Source organism: Mauremys reevesii, unplaced genomic scaffold (genome assembly GCF_016161935.1).
Source record: "Mauremys reevesii isolate NIE-2019 unplaced genomic scaffold, ASM1616193v1 Contig18, whole genome shotgun sequence".
Taxonomy (NCBI): domain Eukaryota; kingdom Metazoa; phylum Chordata; order Testudines; family Geoemydidae; genus Mauremys; species Mauremys reevesii.
This window is the reverse complement of record NW_024100804.1, coordinates 560,808-588,606: the sequence shown is the minus strand read 5'-3', so window position 1 is coordinate 588,606 and position 27,799 is coordinate 560,808. Positions and strand designations below refer to the sequence as shown.

The 27,799-nt window shown below is 67.7% G+C and overlaps 2 protein-coding genes across 2 annotated transcripts; one reads left to right on the top strand and one right to left on the bottom strand.

Moving 5' to 3' along the window:
- Positions 1-1,864: 1,864 nt before the first annotated feature.
- Positions 1,865-8,976, top strand: LOC120393328 (major histocompatibility complex class I-related gene protein-like). Its single transcript, XM_039517861.1, has 8 exons — positions 1,865-1,973; positions 2,983-3,243; positions 4,306-4,581; positions 5,839-6,114; positions 7,000-7,104; positions 7,331-7,363; positions 7,915-7,947; positions 8,245-8,976. Exons 1-8 carry the CDS (start codon positions 1,913-1,915, stop codon positions 8,253-8,255), a joined length of 1,056 nt encoding a protein of 351 aa, XP_039373795.1. The 5' UTR covers positions 1,865-1,912; the 3' UTR covers positions 8,256-8,976.
- An 8,126-nt stretch (positions 8,977-17,102) lies between these two features.
- Positions 17,103-27,342, bottom strand: LOC120393325 (proteasome subunit beta type-9-like). Its single transcript, XM_039517860.1, has 6 exons — positions 27,230-27,342; positions 22,640-22,707; positions 18,722-18,853; positions 18,468-18,597; positions 17,603-17,744; positions 17,103-17,272 (listed from the first exon to the last, which is right to left on the bottom strand). Exons 1-6 carry the CDS (start codon positions 27,278-27,280, stop codon positions 17,145-17,147), a joined length of 651 nt encoding a protein of 216 aa, XP_039373794.1. The 5' UTR covers positions 27,281-27,342; the 3' UTR covers positions 17,103-17,144.
- Positions 27,343-27,799: the final 457 nt, after the last annotated feature.

Genomic DNA, 27,799 nt, shown 5'->3' with positions numbered 1-27,799 from the left:
GGAGGCGCCCCAGAGCCGCGGGAGCAGCGGACCTCCCGTGGGCATGACTGCGGAGGGTCCGCTGGTCGCGCGGCTCGGCTGGACCTCCCGCAGCTGCGGGCGGTTCGCTGGTCCGGCGGCTCCACTTGAGCTGCCGCAGTCATGCCTGCGGGAGGTCCAGCCGAGCCGCGGGACGAGCGCCCCCTCCAGAGTCATGCCTGTGGCAGGTCCGGTCGTCCCGGGGCTCCGGTGGACCTCCCGCAGGCAGGACTGCGGCAGGTCCGCCGGCCCAGCCCGCTGCCCCCCCGGGAAAGGGCCGCCCCACGCGCGTGCTTGCCGCACTGGGGTCTGGAGCCGGCCCTGCCCCCCTGCCCCTCCTCAGACGGCCCTCAGAGCCGGACCCGGGGCAGTGCGTTCATTGCCCGTTTTGCAGTCGTGTCGGGGGTGCCCAGTGCAGGCGGAGACCCCCCGGCGCCAGGCGCTGCACAGCCAGTCCCTGCCCCAGGGAGCTGACAGCTCTGGGGAGAGACGCTCAGACGGGTTAACATCGCTGGTGTCAGCACGGTGCAGCCCTCGGCAGAGGAGGCTGCGCCCGGGGATCCTGGCCTAGCGATGCGTTAGCGGCATGTCGGGGCCTGTCTCAGCTCAGCGTGGGGCAGGTGTGGGCAGGATCCCCACGGATCCAGCCGGCCCGGGGCAGGGTGCAGCTCCCGGGGGGACTGGCACAACCGGCAGTTCAGCCCCAGCTCCCTGCCGCCTGGGTGTGACCCGCGCTGGGCCTGGCGGGCGCCAGAGGCCGGACAGCAGCAGCTCTGCCGTTCCCCCACGCTCCGGTCCCCATGTGACTGCCTCGAACTCGGCTGCTGGGGCACGGGCAGGGGCAGAGGAGGCATGACTGCGGGCTGCAGCGAGCGCACTGCGACTTCGCCATCCTGTCCCCCCCAGCCCCCGGCACGGGGAACCTGCGGCCCTGCGGCGAGCGGGGAGAGTTAAACACAGCCTGAGCCCCTGCGCCGGTCGCCTGGCCTGGGCAGGAGCCTGTCACCGCAGCCAGCCGCCCGCAGCGGGGCAGTGCCCACCGCACACAGTGCCGGCCACGGGGGACAGACACACCCCGACCCCCTGGGGAGCTCGCCCTGGTCGCTGGGTTCGATCCAGCGGCCTTCTACTGCCCACGGGGCAGACCGGGCTGGGCACGGGGGTCTGTGGGGCAGGGGGAAGGGCTCAGGAGGTCAGGCAGAGCCGCAGCAGGGCCGGCTGGGGGGTGTAACGAAGCAGAGTCTCCCCATAATCCACCAGGAGCTTTGTTATTCGCTGTTGAGTTTGTGTGGAAGGTGCCCGGATGCCAGGGTGATGGGCAGCAGGATAACCCCCCCGCGCGAGAGGCCAGGAGGCAGGGCCTGGAGCGAGGGGGGGTCAGTGGGGAGGGAGGTTTTGGGCAGGGTGCGGATTAATGGGGTGGGGGGGAGTTAAGGGAGCCAGGACTCCTGGGTTCTCTCGTGGACTAAGGCTCCTAAATCACTTTAGCTCTTTGGAAGATGCCCCTGGGCAGCGCAGGGGGCAGGCTGAGGGGCACATGGGTAATGTGAGCAGATGGGGAGGCTCATTGGGGTGCGGGGGACCCTGGTGTGTGTTCGTGACTCTAAACACAGAGGGTTCAGATCCCCCCATGTCTGTGACTCTGTAACTGAAGTGCGGGGGGGGGGGCCTGGGGCCCCTGTATCTGGGTGGGGATGGGGGCGGGGGGGTCCCGGAGCTGCCCCACCCCCAGCTGTGCCGGAATCTCACTTCCTCCCTGGCCCGGCCCCGTGGGTCTGTCGCAACGGGCAGGACACGCCCGTGGTGCCCAATCCCCGCGGGGGGGCGGCTCCCAGGGCCGGCAGTAGCGGCCCCCGCCCGCCCCACAGCACAGCGGGATCGCGACCCACACGGCATGGGGGGCCCAGGCAGCCTCCTCCTCCTCCCCCTCCTCCTGCTGGGGGGCGCTGAGTCACGTGAGTAGGGGCAACCGGGGGCTTAACCCCTCCCCCAGGACTGGAGGGTGGGGGCTGGGAGCCAGGACGCCTGGGTTCTCTGCCCGGCTCTGGGAGGGGAGTGGGGGCTGGGAGCCAGGACTCCTGGGTTCTCTGCCCAGCTCTGGGAGGGGAGTGGGGGCTGGTGGGTTAGAGGAGGGGAGTCTGGGGGCCAGGACTCCTGGGTTCCCTCCCTGGCTCTGGGAGGGGAGTGGGGGCTGGTGGGTTAGATCAGGGGGGCTGGGAGCCAGGACTCCTGGGTTCTCTCACTGGCTCTGGGGGACATTTCTCTGCTACAGGCACCGAGGGGTGCAGTGGTATATTTCCGGTGGTATTGGGGAGGGGTGGGAGGCACTGCCCAGGTGGGGGAGCGCCTGGCAGCAGTCTGGGGTCCCAGTGGATAGTGGGTGAGTTGTGGGGGGCCGGGAGCTCACTGGGGAGTTGGGGCCAGACCCACCCCCGAGGGTGATGTCACTGGGCTGGGGCCGGATGTGACAGTGACCCCCCTTCCCACTGTTTTCATCCCATCCCTGTCCCCCCTCCACTCTCCTTGCAGCCCTGTGCCAGGGCCAGGGAATCGGGGTTCATGGGCTGTGCGGAGGCAGGGCTGCCCTGCAGTGCTGGGGAAGGGAACTCCGTGTGTCTGTCTGTCCACTGGCTGTGTGTGTGTGTGTCCCCATCCCTCCCTCCCTGCTGGGCGTGTATGTGTGTGCAGCATCCGTGCACACACACCCTCTGCCCCATTTTCAGCACAATTGTTCACTCCCTACTGTGTGTCAGGTGCCCTGTAGTGCTCCCAGCTGTGGGTGATTCCCCGTTGGCTCTGTGCTTGAGGAGATGAGTGAGCCGTGTGTCAATCCCCCTTACAATTACATTTGGTTTTTGGGGGGGATCTCTGTGGAGCTGTGGGGAGTGGGGGCTGCTCTTCCGATGTTTGGGGAGGGGTTGCAGACAGATCCCGCTAACACCGCCGCTCCCCGCCCCCCCGCAGGGTCGCACTCCCTGCAGTACTTCCTGACGGCCATCTCGGAGCCCGGCCCGGGGGTGCCCGAGTTCACTGTGGCCGGCTACGTGGACGGGCAGCGCTTCGTGGAGTACGACGGCGAGGCCCAGCAGATGCGGCCCCGGGCGCCCTGGATGCAGGAGACCCAGCCCGAGGTCTGGGAGCGGGAGAACCACGTCCACAAGGTGCGTCAGGCCTGCTTCCGGGGCAAGGTGCGGAGCCACAGGCACCTCTACAACCAGAGCAGGGGTGAGTCTGCGCCCGCCCGCGGCCAGAGGGGCCGGGCACTGGGGGCAGGGGGGACGGAAGAGAGGGGACCTTGAGCACTGCTCTGGGAGCAGGGGCGGCTCTACGTTTTTGGCCGCCCCAAGCAGTCATGCGCGGGAGGCGCCCCGGAGCCGCGGGAGCAGCGGACCTCCCGCGGGCATGACTGCAGGTCCCGCGTGGCTCGGCTGGACCTCCGGCGGGTCCGGCGGCTCCGCTTGAGCTGCCGCAGTCATGCCTGCGGGAGGTCCAGCCGAGCCGCGGGACGAGCGCCCCCTGCGCAGTCATGCCTGCGGCAGGTCCAGTCGTCCCGGGGCTCCGGTGGACCTCCCGCAGGCATGACTGCGGCAGGTCCGCCGGCACAGCCTGCCGCCCCCCCCAGCCGCAGGGGACGCCCCCTAGATTTTGCCGCCCTAGGCACCAGCTTGTTTTGCTGGTGCCTAGAGCCGCCCCTGTCTGGGAGCCAGGACTCCTGGGTTCTCTCCCCGGCTCTGGGAGGGGACTGGGGGCTGGTGGGTTAGAGAGGGGGTGGGGGCTGGGAGCCAGGACTCCTGGGTTCTCTCCCCGGCTCTGGGAGGGGACTGGGGGCTGGTGGGTTAGAGAGGGGGTGGGGGCTGGGAGCCAGGACTCCTGGGTTCTCTCCCCGGCTCTTTTCCCCTGACCTGCTGGGTGACCTTGGCCAAGTCAGGGCCCCTCTCTGTGCCTCAGTTTCCCCTCTGGTTTCTTGTCTCTTTGCCCCGTGAGCTGTTTGGGGCAGGAACCGTCTCTCACTGTCTGTGCAGCGCCCCCAGCGGGCTGGGGCTCCCTCCACCCCTCTCTGTTCCCAGGAATGGCCGGATCGGAACCAAGGTCTGTGCAGTCCTGCCCGGCCAGGACCCCGCGGGGGGCAGATGAGGGCTGGCACTGAGGGGGCACAGGGCAGAGCTCTGCAGGCTCCCTGCTAAGCAGGGTCTGGGGGGGATCCAGGGAGGGGTCACAGACCCAGCAGTGGTCCTGGCTCGTGGGGTCCCCGTCCCAACCCCCCACCCCCGGCTCTGCCCCGCGCAGGCTTTCACATCTTCCAGTACGCCTACGGCTGCGAGATCCGGGCCGACGGCAGCACCGGGGGCTTCCGGCGCTTTGGCTACGACGGGGGCGACTTCCTGATCTACGACGCCACCCGGCACCGCTGGGAGGCTCCCGCCCGGGAGGCCGAGGCCACCCAGCGCCGCTGGAACGGGGACCCGGTCGCCCTGCAGTACTATCGCCACTTCCTGGAGCGGGAGTGCGTCGAGGCCCTGCAACGCTACCTGCAGCTCGGGCAGGGGGCGCTGGCCAGGCGGGGTGAGGGCAGGGGGCGCTGGGGGGTGGGGTGAGGGCAGGGGGCGCTGGCCAGGCGGGGTGAGGGCAGGGGGCGCTGGGGAGCGGGGTGAGGGCAGGGGGTCCTGCGGGCGGGGTGAGGCAGGGGTGCTGGGGGCGGGGTGAGGGCAGGGGTGCTGGGGCGGTTAGGGCCGGGGGCGCGGGCCAGGCAGGGTGAGGGCAGGAGGTGCTGGGGGGGTGAGGGCAGGGGTGCTGGCCAGGTGGGGTGAGGGCAGGGGCACTGGGGGTGGGGTAAGGGCAGGGGCACTGTCCAGGTGGGGTGAGGGCAGGGGTTCTGGGGTGAGGTGAGGGCAGGGGTGCTGGGGGCGGGGTGAGGGCAGAGGGCTCTGGGAGGGCAGGGGCGCTGGCCAGGCAGGGTGAGGGCAGGGGTGCTGGGGGTGGGGTGAGGGCAGGGGTGCTGGCCAGGCAGGGTGAGGCAGGGGAGCTAGGGGCGGGGTGAGGGCAGGGGCACTGGCCAGGCAGGGTGAGGGCAGGGGTGCTGGGGCGGGGTGAGGGCAGGGGCACTGGCCAGGCAGGGTGAGGGCAGGGGTGCTGGGGATGGGGTGAGGGCAGGGGTGCTGGGGCGGGGTGAGGCAGGGGCTCTGGGGAGGGCAGGGGCGCTGGCCAGGCGGGGTGAGGCAGGGGTGCTGGGGTGGGGTGAGGGCAGGGGGAGCGGGGGGGCGGGGTGAGGGCAGGGGTGCTGGCCAGGCAGGGTGAGGGCAGGGGTGCTGGGGGTGGGGTGAGGGCAGGGGCACTGGCCAGGCAGGGTGAGGGCAGGGGTGCTGGGGATGGGGTGAGGGCAGGGGTGCTGGCCAGGCGGGGTGAGGGCAGGGGTGCTGGGGTGGGGTGAGGGCAGGGGCACTGGGGGCGGGTAGGCAGGGGCACTGTCTAGGGGGGCTGAGGGCAGGGGGTTCTGGGGGTGGGGTGAGGGCAGGGGGTGCTGGGGTGCGGGGTGAGGGCAGGGGGTGCTGGGGATGGGGTGAGGGCAGGGGGCGCTGGGGGGGCGGGAAGATGGGTGCTAGGGGGGAGGACCTCCCTTGGGGCCATGGGCCTGGGGGGCAGGGACATCCCTGATGCTCCCCGACTTCCCATTTAGGGACACCCCTGCCCCAGGGATCCCCTGGCCCCTCACTCCGGGTCTGTGTCCCCATCCGGGCCCAGGGACGGGTGCTGGTAACGGCCGGGGGGACCCGGGTGCTGCTCACTGGCCGTGACTCCCCCTCCGCCCCCTCGTCTCCCCAGAGCGCCCAACCGTGCGGGTCACCGGCAGAGACGCCCCCGGCGGCCCCACCACCCTCTGCTGCCGGGCCCACGGCTTCTACCCCCGGGACATCGCCCTGAGCTGGCTGCGACACGGGGGGAGCAGCGAGCGGGAGACGTGGCGAGGGGGGGTCCTGCCCAACGGGGACGGGACCTACCACGCCTGGGCCACGGTGGAGATCGACCCCCGGGAGAGAGGCCTGTACCGCTGCCGTGTGGAGCACGAGAGCCTGGCCGAGCCGCTCATCGCCGTGTGGGGTGAGGCTGGGGGGGGCTGAGCCCCTGCGTGGGTGATGGGGACTGACCCTGTGATGGGGAGGGGGGCTATGGGGCACTGATGGGGAACTGAGTGACTGACCCCTGTAATGGGGGGTGGGGGGGCTATAGGGCACTGATGGGGGAGGGGGTGACTGACCCCTGTGATGGGGGAGGAGCTCAGGGGGGCTATGGGACACTGATGGGGAGGGGTGACTGACCCCGTGTTGGGGAGGATCCCAGGGGAGCCATGGGGCACTGATGGGGAGGGTGACTGACCCCATGCTGGGAGGGTCTCGGGGCCATGGGGCACTGACGGGGAGGGGGTGACTGATCCCATGCTGGGGGAGGATCTCAGGGGAGCTATGGGGCACTGACGGGGAGGGAGTGACTGACCCCATGCTGGGGAGGGTCTCGGGGGCCATGGGGCACTGACGGGGAGGGTGACTGACCCCATGCTGGGGAGGGTCTCGGGGCTATGGGGCACTGATGGGGAGGGTGACTGACCCCATGCTGGGAGGATCTCGGGGGCCATGGGGCACTGATGGGGGAGGGTGACTGACCCCATGCTGGGGGAGGATCTCGGGTGGGGGCTATGGGGCACTGATGGGGAGGGAGTGACTGACCCCATGCTGGGAGGATCTCAGGGGAGCTATGGGGCACTGACGGGGAGGGAGTGACTGACCCCATGCTGGGGAGGGTCTCGGGGGCTATGGGGCACTGACGGGGGAGGGGGTGACTGACCCCAGGCTGGGGGAGGATCTCGGGGGGGGAGCTATGGGGCACTGACTGGGGCGGGCGTGACTGACCCCCTGCTGGGGGAGGATCTCGGGTGGAGGCTATGGGGCACTGATGGAGGAGGGGGTGACTGTCTTCTCCCTGTCTCAGAGCCGCCGTCCGAGTCGCTGCTGGTCCCGGTGGTGGCGGGCGTGATCCTGGCTCTGGGGGCGGTTGCCGTGCTGGTCGGCCTGGCCTGGAGGAGGAGGCAGTCAGGTACGGAGCCGGGGCAGGGGATCCCCGGGCTGCCCCACGCCCTGCCCCACAGCCCCCAGCGCTGGCGGGGACACTGGGAGGGAGCCGGCCGCTCACCCTGGGGTGTCTGGTCCCCTCCCCGCGTGCTGGGTTTATCGGGGACCCCGAGCCCAGGTGTCCGTGCTGGGCCCCGGAGAGCGACCAGAGCCGGATCCTGCGCTCGCTGAGACCTGCCTTCTCCCCGCAGGGCCCAAGGCGGATCTGTACTCGCCGGCGCCGGGTGAGTGAGATGCCGCCGCGCTGGGCCGGGCGCTGTCCGTGTCCCCCTGCCGAGACCGGCCTGGCCTCGGCGCCGAGCTGTGCGGTGTGGGGCGAGCTGGGGAGCAGGGTCCGGGCACCACGAACGCCCCGAGGGCGCTGGGCCTGCCGGGACGGTCGCTGTCTGTGGGTCTCTCTGAAACCCGAACCCCACACCCAGTCCCCGGGGCCCCGGCGGGAGGTCAGCTCCCACACGCCTTCCCGAAATCAGGCGTCAGTGACTGCCGGGGGCAGGGGGATTAACCCCTGGAACAGCTGGTCGCGGGCCAGGGCAATTCTCCGTCTCTGGCAGGGCTTAGCTCACAGGGGGGGGGGGTTTGCTCCCAGATCTGCTCTGGGGATCCTTGTGGGGCCGGTCGCCTCCCCTGCCTGGGATGGTCCATTTCTTTGCCTCTGTGTCGCAATCTGACCAGCCCTGTTTGTTCCCCGTGGGGCGGGGAGGTGGGGGGCTGAGCCCAGGGGAGCGTAGCAAGCCCCACCAGACACTGACCCCCTTCCCTTCTCCCCCCACAGCCAGCGAGCATGGATCAGACAGCTCCATCACCGGTACGTGGGGGGGACTCTGAGCTCTGTGGAGACCCCCAGGCCCGGCCCCTCCGACAAACCAGCCCTGAGCTCCAGGCCGGGGTGCTGAGTGCAGGGCCGGGTCTGCGGCTGGGTCTGTCTCCCCTCTGCAGGGAGGGGTTCCAGGCAGCAGGGGCACTGGGGGGTGTCTGGGAGGGGGAGAGCTTGGGGGGTCTCTCTGGGGAATGGCCCTGGGGGAACCCCCCCACCAGCCCCTCTCTGACCCATACGGACGCGGCTTGGGGCAGACCCTGACTCTCCCGTGTCTCCCTCCTGCAGCTCTAACGTAGCCGGTCGGAGCCGGAGGAGACTCCAGACTGTGAAGACACGGACTGATCGGGGGGGCTCCAGCCCCCCGGCCCCTCCTCAGCGTTATCTCCCTGTTACTCCTGGCGTAGGGCCTCGGAGCTGTGCCAGGTGAACAGCCCCACGTCTCCTGAACCTCCCGCCTCCCTGGGACCCACTGCCGGGGCTGCCTGCCCCGTGCTCTGCGTGTCGGACACGCACTGGGCAGCCCCGATGGGCACGGCCAGCCCCATTCGCTGCGTGGTTTATTCAGAGTGTGAGCCCCTCGGGGCAGGGACCGCGGCCTCCTTATCTCTGGGGTGCACGGAGCCCCCGCCCAGCAGCCACTGGGGGAGGGCCGGGCACGTGGAAAACCGCAATTTTTGGCCCCAAACTGAACATTTCTGGCTGAAAACCACCAAATTCCACGTGCCGAAGCTGCTGCCGTCGCCCGGGGGAGCTGGAGTTTGGGTGCCCCGTGCTCCCACTCGCTGTAGGCCGGGCTCCCTCGGTGCATCATGGGAGTCCCTGCAGGTGGGAGCAGTGCGGTCTGGGAGCCAGGACTCCTGGGTCCTATTCCCAGCTCTGCCGCTGGCTTGCTGTGAGGCCCTGGGTGATTCCCGTCCCCGCTCTGTGCCTCAGTTTCCCCCTCTTGAAAACAGGGAGAAAACTTTACTTCCTGTCCTGGGGGGGCTTGTGAGGGTGCCTGTTACAGGGCCTTGTCCCACAGGGTGGGTGGGTGGGTGGGTGTGTGTGTGTGTGTGTGTGTCGCTCTCTCTCTCTGTTTAAAGCACTTTGAAGACAGTTTGTCACAGCACCCAGCAGTGGAGGGAGGAGGGTTCTGGTGCTGCCGGCACTGGGTGGACCTGCAGAACCGGGCTCAGACATTTCCCTGGCTCTGACCCGCTGCCGTCCCTACCCCAGCCCCAGGCACAAACTCCTCGCTGGGCCGTGTGCGTTGTCCCAGGGATACAGACACGGCCCTTCCTGTGCTGCCCTGGGTGTGTGTCCAGCGCGGGGGCTCCGTGGACCCTGAGCCTGCAGCTGCGGGTCTGTCCCGTGTCTGCAGCTGGGGGTCTGGCAGCTGCTGTGTGTGTTCTCGTCGGCGTGAGACGGACCCGCCAGAGACTGTTACGCTGCTGTTAAAATGAGCTTTTCATTCACTATAAACGTCTACATGAAATTAACCAAAGTGGAAACGACCCGTTTTTACCTCGTGGAAATGAACCGTTCGGCCGTGTCAGGCGATAACGGGGGACGGTTCATTTTGACGTTTTCCCACCACACAGTTCACTGAAATCGCCCTGTTCCCAGGAGTGTTTCCCTTTTCATTGGTCGCATTTCTCAATGTACCGAATCTTTGTAAGGTGGTTTCTAGCCCTGCTGGCACCTGGCAAACGCCACCCCACTAGGGGCTCGAACCCGGAGGGTGTTTAAACAGAACCAGGAGTTTGAAAATCCTCCGTGGTTTTTTTTAAGCTGATCACCCAGCTAGTGATTTCTGACCCCTCGGAGTTACGGATATAAGTGTTGCACCTCGGCGACCCCCCGGCTGCGCTCTCGGGGCGGGCTCCTCAGCGGTGGAGATCAGTGTGGCCACGCCGGGGCGATGGAGCTGAGTTACCCCAGCGGGAGTGCTGGCCCCTCGGTGCTGGTGACGCTCCATCTCCCCTGCGCGGCGTGGGCAGAGCTGTGTGTGCTGAGGGGCGCCATTGCAGGCTGGCTTTGAGGTTGGGTTTTCCTCCCCCAGGCCCGCTTGTCGCTCCCCGTCGCCCAGCCTGTGACGAAGTGGGGGATTTTCTTATTTTTTCCAACACACCTGTGACGAACTGGGAATGTTCTCAATGTTTTCTCTGAATACTGTGTGGGTGCCTCAGTTTCCCCTCTGCAGTTCTTAAGGATCTAGGTGGGGGGATCAGGGGGTGTGGTTGCTGCAGAGGAAGGGGCCAGTGCACCTAAATGCCTGACACTGTCTCCTAGCAACTGATGGCCTGGGCCCCTCCCCAGCAAGGTGCCAGCTGAAGGTGTTGGAGACAAAGAGGTCAGGTGACCCCCTGGCCCGGGGAAGGGGCTGAGCAGAGGAGGGGCCGGAGGGGTTTTTGGTCTGGAGCTGGCTGGGGACGAGGAGTGAAGTGCAGACGTGGGGGTCTGGCTCACTGCCCCCCAGAATGGACCCGGCCGAGGGGTCCGGTTCGCGGTACCTACAAGCTCTGTGTTAGCCCCTGTTCCTGTCATCGAATAAACCTCTGTGTTACTGGCTGGCTGAGAGTCACGTCTGACTGCGACGTGGGGGGGCAGGACCCTGTGGCCCCCCCAGGACCCCGCCTGGGCGGACTCGCTGGGGGAAGCGCACGGAGGGGCAGAGGAGGCTGAATGCTCCAAGGAGAGACCCAGGAGGTGAAGCCGTGGGAGCTTCTTGCCCTGCAGACAGGCTGCTCCGAGGGAGAGGAGGCTCCCCAGAGTCCTGCCTGGCTTTGTGGGGAGCAGTTCCAGAGCAGCGCCCGGGGACCCCGTGACAACACCCCAGCGCTACCGACGGTTGTGATACATTAGTCCGTCTTTCCTTAAAGCCCCAGCTCCTGGACTGACGTGACCAGGGCTGACCCTCACCTTGCATTTCACAAAACAGGCGTCTACCCCGTGCAGTTCCCGAGCATGGTGTGAAACCCACCCCTGGCTCACAGCCCGCCGGCCAATACAAACGCACCTTTGGGAACTTTTTACAAGCTCATGGTTTTGGGGGGCCGACCTCTGGGGTTCGAATGCCAGGGGCTGGCAACGCTGCACCCCCAGAAACGGACCCTGCCCTATGGGTGGGTTTCCAGCCCCACTTCCCACTCAGCATCCACACCCGCCCCATTGGCTGGTCCCCTATGCGGCTGGGCTCTTAGCTGACAGCTGTGGGGGCTGTGTAGGGCCCCCTACAGGAGAGCAGGGAGCTGCCTGGGGACGGGGTGCAAATCCCCTCGTGTCCCCGCAGGGCAGGGATCCTGTACGCCTGGGTCTGAGCTGCCAATTAACACATCGGCCGGGCCAGGGGAGGCTCCAGCCCAGCTGAACTGGCTCTGGGCAGGGCCGAGCGGCACAGACCCAGCTACTCCTAAGCAGAGGGCACTCTGGGAGCGGCTAATCCGGATCAGCTCAGCGCTGCGTTCACACGGCTCATGTTCGCTGACACGTTGCCCTGGTCCATTGTAGCTCATGCCGCTGCCATAATCCGCCCCAGCCCATGGGCCGCTCCTGCCAGTCGGGGAGGGGGAAGATTGGGGTTAAATACCCCCAGGTTCAGCCAGTCGGGGCCAGTTTGCCGCTCCGCATGGTATCGGGCCCAGGCCGGCAGCGGGGAGTCCTGGCGAGGAAACGGGGGCGGGGGGGAGCGATGCCAGCCCTGGGCCCGGCTGCCAGGGGATTTGCTGGCTGCAGACCCAGCAAACAACCCGCCCTGATTAGCCACTAGAAGGAGCCCGCAGCTGCTTTATCATGTGCCAGTGAGTCAGGCCCTTTCCGAGAAATCACCTGGGGGAGGAGAAACCTTCCCTGGCTGGGCTCCGGGGGTGCTGCTGCCTCGCTGGGCTCGGGCGCTGGGACAGAGAAATCCCCTGCCTGTGTGTGCCAGCCTGGGCCCTCCCTGCCCTGCCCTGCCCTGGGGCGCTCACCCGGGAGAGGAGAAACCTTCCCTGGCTGGGCTCTGGGGGGTGCTGCTGCCTCTCTGGGCTCTGGGGCGCTGGGACAGAGAAATCCCCTGCCTGTGTGTGCCAGCCTGGGCCCTCCCTGCCCTGCCCTGCCCTGCCCTGGGGCGCTCACCCGGGGGAGGAGAAACCTTCCCTGGCTGGGCTCCGGGGGTGCTGCTGCCTCGCTGGGCTCGGGCGCTGGGACAGAGAAATCCCCTGCCTGTGTGTGCCAGCCTGGGCCCTCCCTGCCCTGCCCTGCCCTGGGCGCTCACCCGGGAGAGGAGAAACCTTCCCTGGCTGGGCTCCGGGGGGTGCTGCTGCCTCTCTGGGCTCGGGCGCTGGGACAGAGAAATCCCCTGCCTGTGACCCAGCCTGGGCCCTCCCTGCCCTGCCCTGCCCTGGGGCGCTCACCCGGGGGAGGAGAAACCTTCCCTGGCTGGGCTCCGGGGGTGCTGCTGCCTCGCTGGGCTCGGGCGCTGGGACCGAGAAATCCCCTGCCTGTGTGTGCCAGCCTGGGCCCTCCCTGCCCTGCCCTGCCCTGGGCGCTCACCCGGGAGAGGAGAAACCTTCCCTGGCTGGGCTCCGGGGGGTGCTGCTGCCTCTCTGGGCTCGGGCGCTGGGACAGAGAAATCCCCTGCCTGTGTGCCAGCCTGGGCCCTCCCTGCCCTGCCCTGGGCGCTCACCCGGGAGAGGAGAAACCTTCCCTGGCTGGGCTCCGGAGGGTGCTGCTGCCTCGCTGGGCTCGGGCGCTGGAACAGAGAAATCCCCTGCCTGTGACCCAGCCTGGGCCCTCCCTGCCCTGCCCTGCCCTGGGGCGCTCACCCGGGGGCAGCGCTGGGGTGGGAGACCCGGAACCGGCACTAGCTGGGCATGGGGCATCGGGGGGCAAAGAGACAGGCTGAGCTGGGGGGGGTCATGCTGGTGCCCGGGGTAAAGTCCCCTATGGCTGCAGCGTGACCCCCCCCCAGCGAGTGGGGGCTGATGTTCCCCTGGCTCAGAGACTCCCGCTCTCCCCAGTGCCGGGAGGGGTCGGGGGCTCCCAAGTCTGGACAGTGCCCGGGGAAAGGCCCAGCGGGGTGAGCGAAAGCGCCCCCAGCCCGGCTGCGGAAGGGGCGGCTCGGCCGTGCTGGGGTCAGGCAGCCTGGGCCAAACGCAGCAGCCAGAGGGGATGGCTCGGGGCCGAGAGCATCGAGTGAGACCCTGAAACTGCAGCTTCCCCCCCCCCCGGCTGGCCCACCAGACAGGTCAGTGCGTGGGGGTCCCTGGGTGAGACCCGACATCCCCAGCCCCCTGAGTGGATATTACAGACCCCACACGGCACTTTCCACAGGAGCAGGGCTTTGCCCCACTGTCCTTGGCCAGCGTTTCCACTGTGCGTCTGGCTGATGCGCCCTTCCCCAGAGGTGGCTGCATTTCCGGGGGGCTGCGTGTGCTTTGTGAGGCCCTGTATGACGCAAGGAGCGCTAGCAATGGGGGGGGGCTGCGACCCTGAGCTACTTCTGCTGCTCTAAGGGAGTCGGATTTTCCATTGCGGTGACACCGAAAGGCCAGAGCCCAGCCGAGGTCCTGTTCTGCTGGGTGCTGGACAAACACATCGGCCTGACAGCCCCTGCCCTGACGAGCTGACCTAACGAGGAGGGGCTGAGGGGCTGCGGCAGTGGGTCGCGGTGTTGCCAACGCTCACAATTTTGTCACAAAGCTTGTGATATTTGGGGGTTTTGAGTAAAGTCCCAGCTCCTGGAGTCCTGGGAGTAGGGGAGCATTTCAGCGTGATTATTTGTTTTAAAGCAAGTGTCACCCTGGTGTTTGCAAAGAAAAGCTTAAAACCACAAACCCGAAAGATTCAGAAACCAAATCCCACCCCTCCATTTTTGTAAATCTCATGATTTTTTAGCCAATCTCATGATTTTTAGGGGGGTGTAATTCATGATGTTTTAATGTGTGGGGCTGGTTATTGTGCCGTGCTGGTCGGCTTGGCCTGGAGGAGGAGGCAGTCAGGTACGGAGCCGGGGATCTCTGGGTTGCCCCATGCCCTGCCCCCCAGCCCCCAGCACGTACACACAATAACCAGCCCAGGGCAGGGACAACAGGCGGGGATCCGGCTCTGTATGGCAGTTGAAATGAATTACTCAGCGGTCTGTACTGATACGCCTAGTAAGGAAGCTAGGTGTTAAAAAAAACCATTTCCTGACCCTTTGTTGTCTGTACTGTCACAGATTGAATCTGGAATGATTGTATTGTGTTGTTGTGAGAAATAAAATATGCAGAATTGTGAAATATTGTGTGCTGACTTTTCTATTTTGGGCACAGAATTCCCCCTGCAGTGATTTCCTTGCTAGGTCTCTGTGCTGCCTGCCTGGGCCCGGCTGCCAGGGATTTGCTGGCTGCAGACCCAGCAAACAACCCGCCCTGATTAGCCACTAGAAGGAGCCCGCAGCTGCTTTATCGCTGCGCCCCTGAGTCAGGCCCTTTCCGAGAAATCACCCGGGAGAGGAGAAACCTTCCCTGGCTGGGCTCCGGGGGTGCTGCTGCCTCGCTGGGCTCAGGCGCTGGGACAGAGAAATCCCCTGCCTGTGTGTGCCAGCCTGGGCCCTCCCTGCCCTGCCCTGCCCTGCCCTGGGCGCTCACCCGGGGGAGGAGAAACCTTCCCTGGCTGGGCTCCGGGGGGTGCTGCTGCGTCGCCGTAACCCAGCCTGGGCATCCATCCGGCCGGGCGGGGAGCTGGTGTCTGATGCATCTGGGACAGAGAAATCCCGTGTGCGTTAAACGTTGCCTGTGTGACCCAGCCTGGGCTTCATCTCCTGCCTGCCCTGGGGCAGCGCTGGGGTGGGAGACCCAGAACCGGCACGAGCTGGGCATGGGGCATCCGGGGGCAAAGACACAGGCTGAGCTGGGCGCGGGGGGGGGGGGGTGTCAGGTCATGCTGGTGCCTGGGATAACGACTCAGAAACCAAATAAAATGCCCCCATTTTTGTAAATCTCATGACTTTTTAGCCAATCTCATGATTGTTGGGGGGGTGTAATTCATGATGTTTTAACATGTGGGGCTGGTTATCGTGCGTACGCCTCACGGAAGAGGCGACTTCTCAAGAGGGGCCTGACGGAGCAGGTTGGCAGACTGGCTTGGGAAGTGCTGTGACGAAGTGGGGGGTTTTCTTGGTTTTTCTGTGTTTCCCAGTTGGTTGCATGCAGGGGGTGGGACTCAGTGTCCCCGGATGTTACTGGTTTAACGAGGGGAGGGGAGAGGGAGTTTGTTGGGACACAGGACCGGAGAGGGAACTCGGGACCCCGTCCGATGGCCTGGAGGATGGAGACCCCAGCGACTGGTGACCTGAAGTCCCAGCTCAGGAGTCGCAGCCGGTTCTGGCCAGTGGGGACAATGGGCTGCGAGGAGAGGACCCTGGTGACCTGACCAGCCGGTTCCAGCCAGAGGAGGCTGAGAGGAGAGGAGACCCAGGCCTGCCTGTTGAGGACCCTGTTTCCCTGGAGAGAAGCCAATGGACAGAGGGGGCTTGGGGCCGGGGATATCGGAGGCCCAGCTGGGAAGCAGGGGGGCTCTGGGCTGGAGAGGGGGAGCAGGCAGAGTCCACCTGGCTGCAGGGGGACTGGGATGTGCTGGGCTGAGGGAGGCCAGGCCTGAGGCCCTGAGAGTTTCCTGTGCTGGGTTCAACTCTCAATAAACCCTCCTGTGTTACGCTGGCTGAGAGTCACTCTGGGCTAGAGAACAGGGTGAGGTGGGGGATTGTCCCCTTCGGGGGTTAGGAGGCCTGGGGGGCCCAGAGCGAGGGGACTCCCTGAGGGGGCCCACGGCAGAGACAGACGTGCTGAGGCTCAGAGAGGTGCGGCTCCAGGAGGTGGAGGGGCCTGACCCCGAGAGAGAGGGGCCCCCCGAGAAGGGCTGTCGCACTGAAAGGGGCACCCCCCACGGGCTGCACGGGGCCACCAGTGGGCACCATCTGTGAGTCTGCGACAAGTGCTGATGAAATGCAATATTTCCCCCCACATCCTGTGTAATTACCTTGTGGAACTCCCTGCCACAGGATGTCACTGAACCCAAGAACTAAGTAAAACTCACAGAGGGACAGGCCACTTCTGTGGCTCACAGACTGCCCAGGGCTAGACCAGTTTATGCTGACAATGGGCAGGAATATCACACCTCGCGCTGCAGGGCCTGAGCCCATCTCTGAGATCACAGGGCAGGAGGAGCCCTGACATGGGGCAGATTGTCCCACAGCTGCTCCTGCAGGCCCTGGCCCCTGGCTCTGCCCCGGCCGGCGCCGGTCACTGGCACGGATGGGAGCCTGGCTCGGAGGCCCCTGGCTCTGCCCCGGCCGGCGCTGGTCACTGGGCAGCCGGGATCCTGGGCTAAGTGGACCTGGGGTCTGATCCAGTGCAGCATCCCTGTGTGCCTCGATAATAATCCCCTTTGCGGCTGCCCCTGCCCCGTGTGTGTCCCTGGGGGGGGATGCCCTGACCGTCCTCCCACCCCGACTCCTCACCCGCTCCAGGAAACAGCTTCAGTTCCATTCTCCTCCCGGTTAGAAAACGAGAGGGATCCCGGGGGCTTTGGGGTGCACAGTGACCCCGAGCTGGTGTAGGACCTGCACAAACACAACGCCGGGCACCCCCCGAGCCTGGCTGGGACTAGAGACTGTTCCACCAACACTGCGCCCCTCCGCACCCCAAATCTGCCCCTCCCGCACCCCCCTCGGTCAGCGCTCGCCGCCACCAGCCAGCTCAGCCTGGGCCGCCGCTCACAGCCTGGGCCTGAGGTGTCTTTCGGTGCCTCGGTACAAAAGGAGGCTCCCCCCCGGAAAACCCCCACTGCATGGAGAACTGGGGTGAGGGAGCTGCTCCCAGCCCCCTGCCCAGGCCAGAGCAGCCCCAGCTATGGGGCGTACAAAGGTGCCCCGGGGCTGGGGAACAGACCTGGGCCCGTCTATCCCAGTCTGGGGGTTGGCAGGTGTCGGGAGGGGTGATAAGCGGCTGTGGGGAGGGATCGCTCAGTGGTTTGAGCATCGGCCGGCTAACCCCAGGCTCCCTGGGAGGGACAGACGGGGGGAGCTGGGGTACAAATCTCTAACGTGGGTGTAAATCAGGATAACTCGTCATGGCTCCGCGCTGATCTACGCCCTCCAGGCCCCGTGTACCCCCCAATGAGTCCCACATGCCGCCTGCGCTCGGAGAGGTTTATTGGGTACAACAGAGGGGCCGGCCCGGAACTCATTCATCATAGAACTTGGGGATCTCGTCCCCCAGGAACACCTGCTCCACGGCGCCCGACTTGGTGATGGTGACGAGATAAATAACCCCCCCGCTGGAGCCGTCCCGGCTCATGGCCAGGGCAATGGCTGGGGAGAGAGAGGAGGGGTTAGTGAATCGGTGCCACCAGAGGGGACAGGCCCCGTGTCCTGTTCCCTGGACCCCTGAGCCAGCCGGTCCCCCACCCTGGGGCTGGATCACAGACAGCACCCCCCAGAGGGGACAGGCCCCCTGCCCCATTCCCTGCCCCCCTGAGCCAGCCAGTCCCTGCCCTGGGGCCAGATGGAAGCCGGCGCCCCCCAGAGGGGACAGGCCCCATGACCTGTTCCCCGCCCCCCCGAGCCAGCCAGTCCCTGCCCAGGGGCCGGATTGGGGCCACCGCGCCCTGGACCTGCCTAACCCCGCCCGGGGGCAGTTACCGTTCTTGGTGAACTGGCGACACTCCTCTGGACTCATCCCAGGCTTATAGGCTGCATCCACGTAGCCGTAAATGTAGCTGCTGCCGGAGCCGCCGATGGAGAAGGGGTGGCGAGTGAGCATCCCCCCCAGCGTCCCGTACACCTGCGGGAGCGAACACAGGCCAGGTGAGAGCCCCGGCCGGGCGGGGGCAGGGGGCTGTGTCACCGCGGACAGGGGGTGACTAACGCCGACATGCAAAGCACTGACTGCAGTAACGACCGGCCGTTCCCTCGGCCCCCTGCCGGGTCTCAGGGTGGGCGTCTCTCCTCGCCGCCCTGCATGGCACGGACACGCAGCCAGGCCTTGGGGCCTACCCAGCCTGCGGCCACCGGAGCCCCAACGGGGCAGGAGGTTCTGGGTTCAGATCCCCCTGGGGGTGCTGGCCTGGCTCCCGGTGGCTGGTGACCCACCCAGCGATGGCCAAGGGAGGGAACGAGGACACGTTAACGGGGCGTTTTTACCAAGCCTGGCCGGGCCGAGGGGCCACGGGGCCCTGCGGGAAAGTGACCGGGACGTACCTGGGTGAGGGGGGGGGGCTCCTTGCCCGGCTGGCGGGTGAGATGCGGCGCTCAGCCCCGCTGGGGGCGGTTAATGCTTCGCCCCCTTTCTGTCTGCCCGAGGGGGTCAGGCCCCTTTGCACCCTGGGGGCAGGCTGTTCTGGAGCATTAACTGGTTTGGATGGGACGCTGCAGGGAGAAGGGGATGGGCCGAGGGGAGGGGGTCACAGCACAGACACTGCAGCCAGGCTCTGTGGGGCGCCAGGCCGGTGGATACCGTAGGGGGCAGACGGACCCCCCCCCGGCTGCCAGCCCCCCCCAGCCTCACCTGCCCCCCTTTCTTCCGGTCCCATCCCGCCACCATGAGATGCGCCGACAGCTCCTCCTTGTACTTGTAGCTGACGCCTTTCACCAGGCTGGCGGCCGCCAGGACCAGCGGGGCCTCGTCCATGTCCAGGCTGGGGAGAGGAAGGGGGGGGGGGTGTCAGTGAGAACAGGAGGAGCCCCCCCCAGGGGCCCTGCGAGCTCCAGCCCCCCCTCCCCCTGCACCCCCAGGGGACCCCGCCCGGCCTCCCGCCCTACCTGTGCAGCTCCAGCTGGTAATGCACCATGTCCGCGACGGCCTGGGCGTCGGCGGCGGAGCCGGAGAGAGCGCAGTAAATCCGCTCGTGCAGCGGGGCCAGCTTATCGAAGACCCGGTTCACCACGGCCTCCCTGGGGTGGGGGGAGAATCCAGATCCCAGCGTGAAATCCAGAGCGGCGAGCGCAGAGCCGGAGTCAGACCCGGCGCCCAGACTCAGAATCCAGGACCTGCCCCATTCCCAGCCCCTGTGGTGGGGTGGGACACGCGCCCACCCCTGCTCTAGTGTAAGGCAGGGAAAGGGTTAACGGCCTGCAGACCCCCAATCCTGCTCCCCCTGCCCAGCAGAGAGAGGCTGCACCTGGGCTCTGAGCAGGGCCAGGCCTGGCTGTGGGTCGCTTCGCAGGAGAACCGGGGCTGGAACCCGGGGGGGTGTGTGGACGTTCTGGGAGGCTGCTCCCGGCGGCTGCAGAGAGCCTGGCTGTGGGTCACTTCGCAGGAGAATCGGGGCTGGAACCCGGGGTGTGTGTGGACGTTCTGGGAGGCTGCTCCCGGCGGCTGCAGAGAGCCTGGCAGTGGGGGGCTTCGCAGGAGAACCGGGGCTGGAACCCGGGGGGTGTGTAGACGCTCTGGGAGGCTGCTCCCGGCGGCTGCAGAGAGCCTGGCTATGGGGGGCTTCGCAGGAGAACCGGGGCTGGAACCCGGGGTGTGTAGACGCTCTGGGAGGCTGCCCGGCGGCTGCAGAGAGCCTGGCTATGGGGGCTGCAGGAGAACCGGGCTGGAACCCGGGGTGTGTAGGCGCTCTGGGAGGCTGCTCCCGGCGGCTGCAGAGAGCCTGGCAGTGGGGGCTTCGCAGGAGAATCGGGGCTGGAACCCGGGGGGTGTGTGGACGCTCTGGGAGGCTGCTCCCGGCGGCTGCAGAGAGCCTGGCTGTGGGGCCGAGGAGAACCGGGCTGGACCCCGGCGTGTGTGCGGATGCTCTGGGAGGCTGCTCCCGGCGGCTGCAGAGAGCCTGGCAGTGGGGGGCTTCGCAGGAGAACCGGGGCTGGAACCCGGCGTGTGTGTGGACGCTCTGGGAGGCTGCTCCCGGCGGCTGCAGAGAGCCTGGCAGTGGGGCCGCAGGAGAACCGGGGCTGGAACCCGGCGTGTGTGCGGACGCTCTGGGAGGCTGCTCCCGGCGGCTGCAGAGAGCCTGGCTGTGGGGGGCTTCGCAGGAGAACCGGGGCTGGAACCCGGGGGGTGTGTAGATGCTCTGGGAGGCTGCTCCCGGTGGCTGCAGAGAGCCTGGCAGTGGGGGGCTTCGCAGGAGAACCGGGGCTGGAACCCGGGGGGTGTAGACGCTCTGGGAGGCTGCTCCCGGCGGCTGTAGAGAGCCTGGCTGTGGGTCGCTTCGCAGGAGAACCGGGGCTGGAACCCGGGGGGTGTGTAGACGCTCTGGGAGGCTGCTCCCGGCGGCTGCAGAGAGCCTGGCTGTGGGGGGATTCGCAGGAGAACCGGGGCTGGAACCCGGGGGGTGTGTAGACGCTCTGGGAGGCTGCTCCCGGCGGCTGCAGAGAGCCTGGCTGTGGGGGGCTTCGCAGGAGAACCGGGGCTGGAACCCGGGGGGTGTGTGGACGCTCTGGGAGGCTGCTCCCGGCGGCTGCAGAGAGCCTGGCTGGGGGTCGCGTCGCAGGAGAACCGGGGCTGGAACCCGGGGTGTGTAGACGCTCTGGGAGGCTGCTCCCGGCGGCTGCAGAGAGCCTGGCAGTGGGGGGCTTCGCAGGAGAACCGGGGCTGGAACCCGGGGGGTGTGTAGACGCTCTGGGAGGCTGCTCCCGGCGGCTGCAGAGAGCCTGGCAGTGGGGGGCTTCGCAGGAGAACCGGGGCTGGAACCCGGGGTGTGTGCGGACGCTCTGGGAGGCTGCTCCCGGCGGCTGCAGAGAGCCTGGCAGTGGGGGGCTTCGCAGGAGAACCGGGGCTGGAACCCGGGGTGTGCAGACGCTCTGGGAGGCTGCTCCCGGTGGCTGCAGAGAGCCTGGCTGTGGGGCGCTTCGCAGGAGAACCGGGGCTGGAACCCGGGGTGTGCGGACGCTGGGAGGCTGCTCCCGGCGGCTGCAGAGAGCCTGGCAGTGGGGGGCTTCGCAGGAGAACCGGGGCTGGAACCCGGGGTGTGCAGACGCTCTGGGAGGCTGCTCCCGGCGGCTGCAGAGAGCCTGGCAGTGTGGGGCTTCAGGAGAACCGGGCTGGAACCCGGGGGTGTGTAGACGCTCTGGGAGGCTGCTCCCGGTGGCTGCAGAGAGCCTGGCAGTGGGGGCCGCAGGAGAACCGGGCTGGAACCCGGGGGGTGTGCGGACGCTCTGGGAGGCTGCTCCCGGCGGCAGCAGAGAGCCTGGCTGTGGGGGGCTTCGCAGGAGAATCGGGGCTGGAACCCGGGGTGTGTAGACGCTCTGGGAGGCTGCTCCCGGCGGCTGCAGAGAGCCTGGCAGTGGGGGGCTTCGCAGGAGAACCGGGGCTGGAGCCCGGGGTGTGCAGACGCTCTGGGAGGCTGCTCCCGGCGGCTGCAGAGAGCCTGGCAGTGGGGGCTTCGAGGAGAACCGGGCTGGAACCCGGGTGTGTGTGGACGCTCTGGGAGGCTGCTCCCGGCGGCTGCAGAGAGCGGGGCTGCGGGGGGCTGTGCAGGAGAAGCGGGGCTGGACCCCGGGGTGTGTAGACGCTCTGGGAGGCTGCTCCCGGCGGCTGCAGAGAGCCTGGCAGTGGGGGGCTTCGCAGGAGAACCGGGCTGGAACCCGGGGGTGTGTAGATGCTCTGGGAGGCTGCTCCCGGGGGCTGCGGAGAGCCAGCCACTGGGGGCCGTCGCTGGAGACCCGGGGCTGGAACCCGGGGGGTGTGGACGCTCTGGGAGGCTGCTCGGCGGCTGCAGAGAGCCTGGCAGTGGGGGCCGCCCAGGAGAACCGGGGCTGGAACCCGGGTGCAGACGCTCTGGGAGGCTGCTCGGCGGCTGCAGAGAGCCTGGCAGTGTGGGGCTGCAGGAGAACCGGGGCTGGAACCCGGGGTGTGTGTGGACGCTCTGGGAGGCTGCTCCCGGCGGCTGCAGAGAGCCTGGCTGTGGGGGGCTGTGCAGGAGAACCGGGGCTGGAACCCGGGGTGTGTGTGGACGCTCTGGGAGGCTGCTCCCGGCGGCTGCAGAGAGCCTGGCTGTGGGGGGCTTCGCAGGAGAACCGGGGCTGGAACCCGGGGGGTGTGTAGACGCTCTGGGAGGCTGCTCCTGGCGGCTGCAGAGAGCCTGGCTGTGGGGGGCTTCGCAGGAGAACCGGGGCTGGAACCCAGGGTGTGTGTGGACGCTCTGGGAGGCTGCTCCCGGCGGCTGCAGAGAGCCTGGCAGTGGGGGGCTGTGCAGGGAGACGGGAGGGGGGCTCTTGTGCGGCTGGAGAGCTCGGCTGGGCCCCGGGGGAAGCAGAGGGGCTGAGGACAGGAGCCAGGTGGACGGGGGTGGGGCTGGGACGTGCACCAAGTTATGGCAGGGTCTCCCCGACTCCAGACTGAGTGATCACATGCTCCAGTGGGAACCGGGACCCCCGGAGAGCAGCGACAGGGCAGCCAGGGGATGGGGAGAGGCTCCGACAGCCCCTCCAACGGCGCCCGGCCCATCCAGTGTCCCTACGCAGGGGAGCGAGAGAGATTCCCTCTATTCACCAGGGACCGGAACAGGCGTCCCACCGAGAAGCGATGAGGATGATCCGTGCCTGATCCGGGGCGAGCCGGCCCCACTGCAGAGCCCGGCCCCAGCGCAGGCCAAACCCCAAACACCAGGTGTGACCCCGGCCCGGAGGGGGTGACAGACACCCGAGGAACAGCCCTGCGCCCGGGATACAGAGCAGTGATAATTCCCCCCGATGCCCGTCGCACGGGGGCCTGTCCCCCGGCTGAGGCCCGGCACTTACCCCGCAGACACCCGGGAGTCGGAGCCCACCACGACCCCGCCGTCAAACTCCACTGCCATGATGGTCGTCTGGGGAAAGGGGGGAGATGGGTTCAGTGCAGGGACCCTCAGAGCCGGGGGAGACTGAGGGTCACCCCACGCCCTGCAGGGAGCCGGCACAGGGCACCCCCAAACCAGAGAAGACCGGCCGTGTTTGCATCCTGTGGGCTCCACACTGACCCGTCCGGCTCAATGGGGCGACAGGCAGGAATCTCGGCTCATGAACCCCACAGCACAACCCCCAGTGGGGCTGGAGGGGCTGCTGGCAGAGAGCGTAACTGGCCCACACACTGTGATGCTACTGGGGGGAAAGGGGAGCCAGGACTCCTGGGTTCTCTCCAGGCTCTGGGAGGGGAGTGGGGGCTGGTGGGTCAGAGCAAGGAGCCTGGGGGCCAGGACTCCTGGGTTCTCTCCCCAGCTGTGGGGGCTGGTGGGTTAGAGCAGGATGGGGCTGGGAGCCAGGACTCCTGGGTTCTGTTCCCGGCTCTGGGATGGGAGTCAGGGCTGGTGGGTCAGAGCAGGGGGGCTGGGAGCCAGGACTCCTGGGTTCCCTCCCAGCTCTGGAAGGGGAGGGGAGGGGGGGCTGGTGGGTTAGAGCAGGGGGAGCTGGGAGCCAGGACTCCTGGGTTCTCTCCCCGGCTGTGGGTGCTGGTGGGTTAGAGCAGCGGGGCTGGGAGCCAGGACTCCTCGGTTCTGTTCCCGGCTCTGGGACAGGAGTGGGGTCTGGTGGGTGAGAGCAGGGGGAGCTGGGGGGCCAGGACTCCTGGGTTCTCTCCCCGGCTCTGTGTGGGAGTGAAACTTGTTCCCTAGAAGCGAAAGCCCCTTATCTCTGACCCAGCCGGTCCCGTCCAGCACGTGGCTCCGTGGGATCAGAGCGGGGTGGCTCTGGGATCTGATCACACCTGGCAAAGGGCCTGTTATGACCTGTGACAAAGGCCTGGCAGCTGGGTACAGAGTCCTGGGGCTGGCAGAGCCGGGGGGGGGGGGGGGGGTTGGCTCCTGCACCTGGTGCCCGGAATGGGCAGGTGCTAAGGGCGGCGGCTGCGTTACCAGTACGGTGTGTTTACACCAGGGAGCGCCCAGCTAGGGCGCCAGGTTCGGGGTGATGGGGGGGCACACGGCACCTCCCAGCCAGAGCCCCCCATTCCCAGGCCACTGGTCTGACCCAGGCCACCTGCGCCACTGGGGAGCAACACGGAAATAGTCATTGGCAGGGGGGAGAGGCTATGCCTGTGTGGGCCAATGGTTAGGGCCCCCACCTGGGAGGGGGCGACCCTGGGTCCTGTCCCCCATTCGCTATTCAGAGGGCAACAGCTGCCAAGGAGAGAGGGAGGGAGCCCCCCACCCCAGAGCAGCCTGTAGCCCAGGGGTCAGGCCAGGGGTTCTCAAACTGGGGGTTGGGACCCCTCAGGGGGTCACAAGGTTATTACATGGGGGGGGTCACGATCTGTCAGCCTCCACCCCAAACCTCACTTTGCCTCCAGCATTTATAATGGTGTTAAATATCAAAACGTGTGTTTTTAATTGATAAGGGGGGGGGGGTGGTTGTGTTAAGAGGTTTGCTGTGTGAAAGGGGTCACCCGTACAGAGCTGGGTTAGAGCTCTCCACGGGGGAGACCCCCTGTTCAAACCCCTCCCCGCCAGGCAGAGGGGGGAACGGAACTGGTGTGTGCATGAACTGCGGGGCTGGAAGCTATGGGGGGGGCACCCCATGCCCCTGCTCTGGCTGGATTTGGAAAGGGACCCGATCCAATAAGCAGCCTCGGTGCAGGCCCACTGGCTCGGGCCCCACAGGTCACGTAGGCAGCTGAACGCTGCCCTGCCGGGTTCGCGGGTAGGCGGGAGCCAGGTGTCCGGGGGGGGGGGGGGCAGGGCACAGGCCCAGAGGCAGGAACTCCCGCGCCGAGGGGATGTTACCCTGAGGAACGCGGCGCCCAGAGAGTTTAGCGCCGACAGGGCGAGGCGGGAGATCGGTGGATCGCAGAGGAGCTGGGCCGGAGGGGCCCAGCTCGCGGGTTAACGCAGCCAAGTACTTTCCTGGATCCCCGGGGAGTCTCTCTCGCTCCCTAGTAGATTTTCTAGCCCTTTAATCCTTCTCATGGCTCTTCTCTGTCCCCTCCCCAATTTATCCCCAGCCTGCGGGCCCCAGACCCGGACCCAGGCTCCCAGCCGTGGTTGCACCGGGGCCAAATCCCGCGGGAAAATCCCCTCCCTGCCCAGCTCGAGATTCCCCTCGATCTGTCCCACTGGCCCCTCTGTCCACAGCGCGGCCCTGGGAGCTGCTGGTCAGCTCCTTAGCCACCACCATGGCCCCATGGCTCAAACACCTTCACTGACCTGCCTCCCTGTGTGAGGGTATTTCACAGGGGGAACTGAAACACAGCCAGGGACGGAACCCAGGAGTCCTGGCTCCCGGCCCCCCCACTCTAACCCACCAGCCCCCACTCCCCTCCCAGAGCTGGGGAGAGAACCCAGGAGTCCTGCCTCCCAGACCCCCCTCCTCTGCTCTAATTGCTAGTGCCCACTCCCCTCCTGCACCTGGGAACAGAACCCAGGAGTCCTGGCTCCCAGCCCCCCCTGCTCTAACCACCAGCCCCCACTCCCCTCCCAGAGCCGGGGAGAGAACCCAGGAGTCCTGGCTCCCAGCCCCCCTGCTCTGACCCACCAGCCCCCACTCCACTCCCGGAGCCGGGGAGAGAACCCAGGAGTCCTGGCTCCCAGCCCCACTGCTCTAACCCACCAGCCCCCACTCCCCTCCCAGAGCCGGGGAGAGAACCCAGGAGTCCTGGCTCCCAGCCCCACTGCTCTAACCCACCAGCCCCCACTCCCCTCGCGGAGCCGGGGAGAGAACCCAGGAGTCCTGGCTCCCAGCCCCACTGCTCTAACCCACCAGCCCCCACTCCCCTCCCAGAGCCAGGGACAGACCCAGGAGTCCCGGCTCCCAGCCCCCGCTCTAACCACCAGCCCCACTCCCTCCCAGAGCCGGGAGAGAACCCAGGAGTCCTGGCTCCCAGCCCCCTGCTCTAACCACCAGCCCCACTCCCCTCCCGGAGCCAGGGAGAGAACCCAGGAGTCCCGGCTCCCAGCCTCCCCTGCTCTAACCACCAGCCCCCACTCCCCTCCCGGAGCCGGGGAGAGAACCCAGGAGTCCTGGCTCCCAGCCCCACTGCTCTAACCCACCAGCCCCCACTCCCCTCCCAGAGCCGGGGAGAGAATCCAGCAGTCCTGGCTCCCAGCCCCCCCTGCTCTAACCCACCAGCCCCCACTCCCCTCCCAGAGCTGGGAGAGAACCCAGGAGTCCTGGCTCCCAGCCCCCCCTGCTCTAACTCCCCCCCCAGAGCTGGCACCACCAGACTGTGCAGCTCTTGGCTTCCACTGAAAGAACAAGTAAGTTTCTGGCTCTGGTGGCTTGAGAACATGTGGCCAACGGGAGCCGGGGGCCCGGAGGACACACGGACCCTCTGTCCATTAGCGTTTAACAAATCTCAGCATTTGTGAACGTTTCGGGCTGGCAGTTCTGCACGTTGGGGTGGGGGCATTGGGGGGTTTCAAGGAGGCACGTATGGGGGTGCAGCAGGGACATATGGGGTGCAGCAGGGAGACATGCGGGGTTGCAGGGGCACATGGGAGCCAGGACTCCTGGGTTCTATGCCTGATCTCTGGGGCGGGAGGAGGGTCTGCAGTAGGGGCATATGGGGTGCAAGGAGGGGCAGTGGGACACTGGCGGGAGGGTCCTGTAGGGGGAGCAGCAGGGAGGGGGCAATGGGGGGCAGCAGCGGGAGACGGGGCCGGCAGACACGAGGCGGAGGGGTGTGGGAGGGGGCACATGGGGGCAGTGGGGAATGGGGCCGGCAGAGACGGGACAGCGGGGAGGGGGTGGAAGGGCACATGGGGGCAGCAGGGGACATGGGGTTAGTAGCAGAGACGGGACAGCACAGCGGGGATGGAGGGGGCACATGGGGGCAGCGCGGGGAGATGGGGCCGGCAGAGACGGGACAGCGGGGGGATGGAGCGGGCGGCAGGTGGGGGCACATGGGGGCAGCGGGGGGACATGGGGTTAGTAGCAGAGACGGGACAGCGGGGGGATGGAGGGGGCACATGGGGGCAGAGCGGGGAGATGGGGCCGGCAGAGACGGGACAGCGGGGGGGGGGGGGGGGGATGGAGCGGGCGGCAGGAGGGGGGCACAGGGGGGCCGCGGGGGGAGATGGGGCCGGCAGAGACGGGACAGCGCGGGGTGGGTTGGAGCAGGCGGCAGGTGGGGGCACATGGGGGCAGCAGGCGGATCCCAGCCGACCCCCGAGCCCCTTTCAGGGTGTAAACGGGAAAAGTTCGCGCCGCCCGAAAGCGAAAGCGGCTCGGAGCCGGGCCGGGGGGGCTGGGAGGAGGCTGAAGCCGCCCGACTCCCGCAGCCCCCGGGGGCCCGAGCCGGGCACCGCCCCGGGGGGGGCCCGATCCGAGCCGGGCAGCCCCTAGGGCAATTCATGGGGCGCCCCCACTTTAACCCCCCCCCCAGATCTCCCCGCAGCGGATCCCTCCCCCGGCCCCACTTACCCCCGTGCGGACCTCCCCGTCCGCCCAGCCGGGCCCCCCGCAGCCCGCCATGGTGCAGCGACCCCGGGAGCGAAGCACCAGCGCCCGGGACAGCTCCGGGACCAGCCGCGCCTGCCCCGCCCTCCCTGCAGCGCCGCCCAGCGCCGCCAGGGGGCGTCCGGCACCCAGCGCCTCTGGGAACCTGTCCCGCCGCGCTCTGCCTGGCAACAGGTGATGCCCGGGGCTGGGGGGCGGGGCTGGGAGTCCCCCTCCCCCGCGTCCCAAACCGCTTCCCCCATCCATCATCTGCGGGGCCCTGACACCGGGTGAGGGGCGGGTGGGGCCCTGCCTGCCCCGGGCCATACAGGAACCGCCTGGGCGGCTGCACTGGGCAGGGGGGCTGGGCCAGGGGCCTGGCAGCTGTGGGGACCCCTATAGCCCTGCGCACCCCCAGCATCTCACTGGCTACAGCAGGGGGGTCCGGTCCCCTGGGGTGGGAGGCCCTGGGCGGGGTGCAGAGTGAGCTCACCCCACCTCACCCCATAGCAGTGGGGCTGGCTGGGCTGGGCTGGGCTGGCCCCACCTGTGCCA

Coding starts and splice junctions, on each gene's coding strand:
- LOC120393325 (XM_039517860.1), bottom strand. CDS start 27,280: ATGGCGGGCTGCGGGGGGCCCGGCTGGGCGGACGGGGAGGTCCGCACG. Junction 18,854..22,639: donor GACTCCCGGGTGTCTGCGGG/GTAAGTGCCGGG, acceptor CCCCCACCCCAG/GGAGGCCGTGGTGAACCGGG. Junction 17,273..17,602: donor TCGCCAGTTCACCAAGAACG/GTAACTGCCCCC, acceptor CTCTCTCCCCAG/CCATTGCCCTGGCCATGAGC.
- LOC120393328 (XM_039517861.1), top strand. CDS start 1,913: ATGGGGGGCCCAGGCAGCCTCCTCCTCCTCCCCCTCCTCCTGCTGGGG. Junction 1,974..2,982: donor GCTGGGGGGCGCTGAGTCAC/GTGAGTAGGGGC, acceptor GCCCCCCCGCAG/GGTCGCACTCCCTGCAGTAC. Junction 7,364..7,914: donor TCTGTACTCGCCGGCGCCGG/GTGAGTGAGATG, acceptor CTCCCCCCACAG/CCAGCGAGCATGGATCAGAC.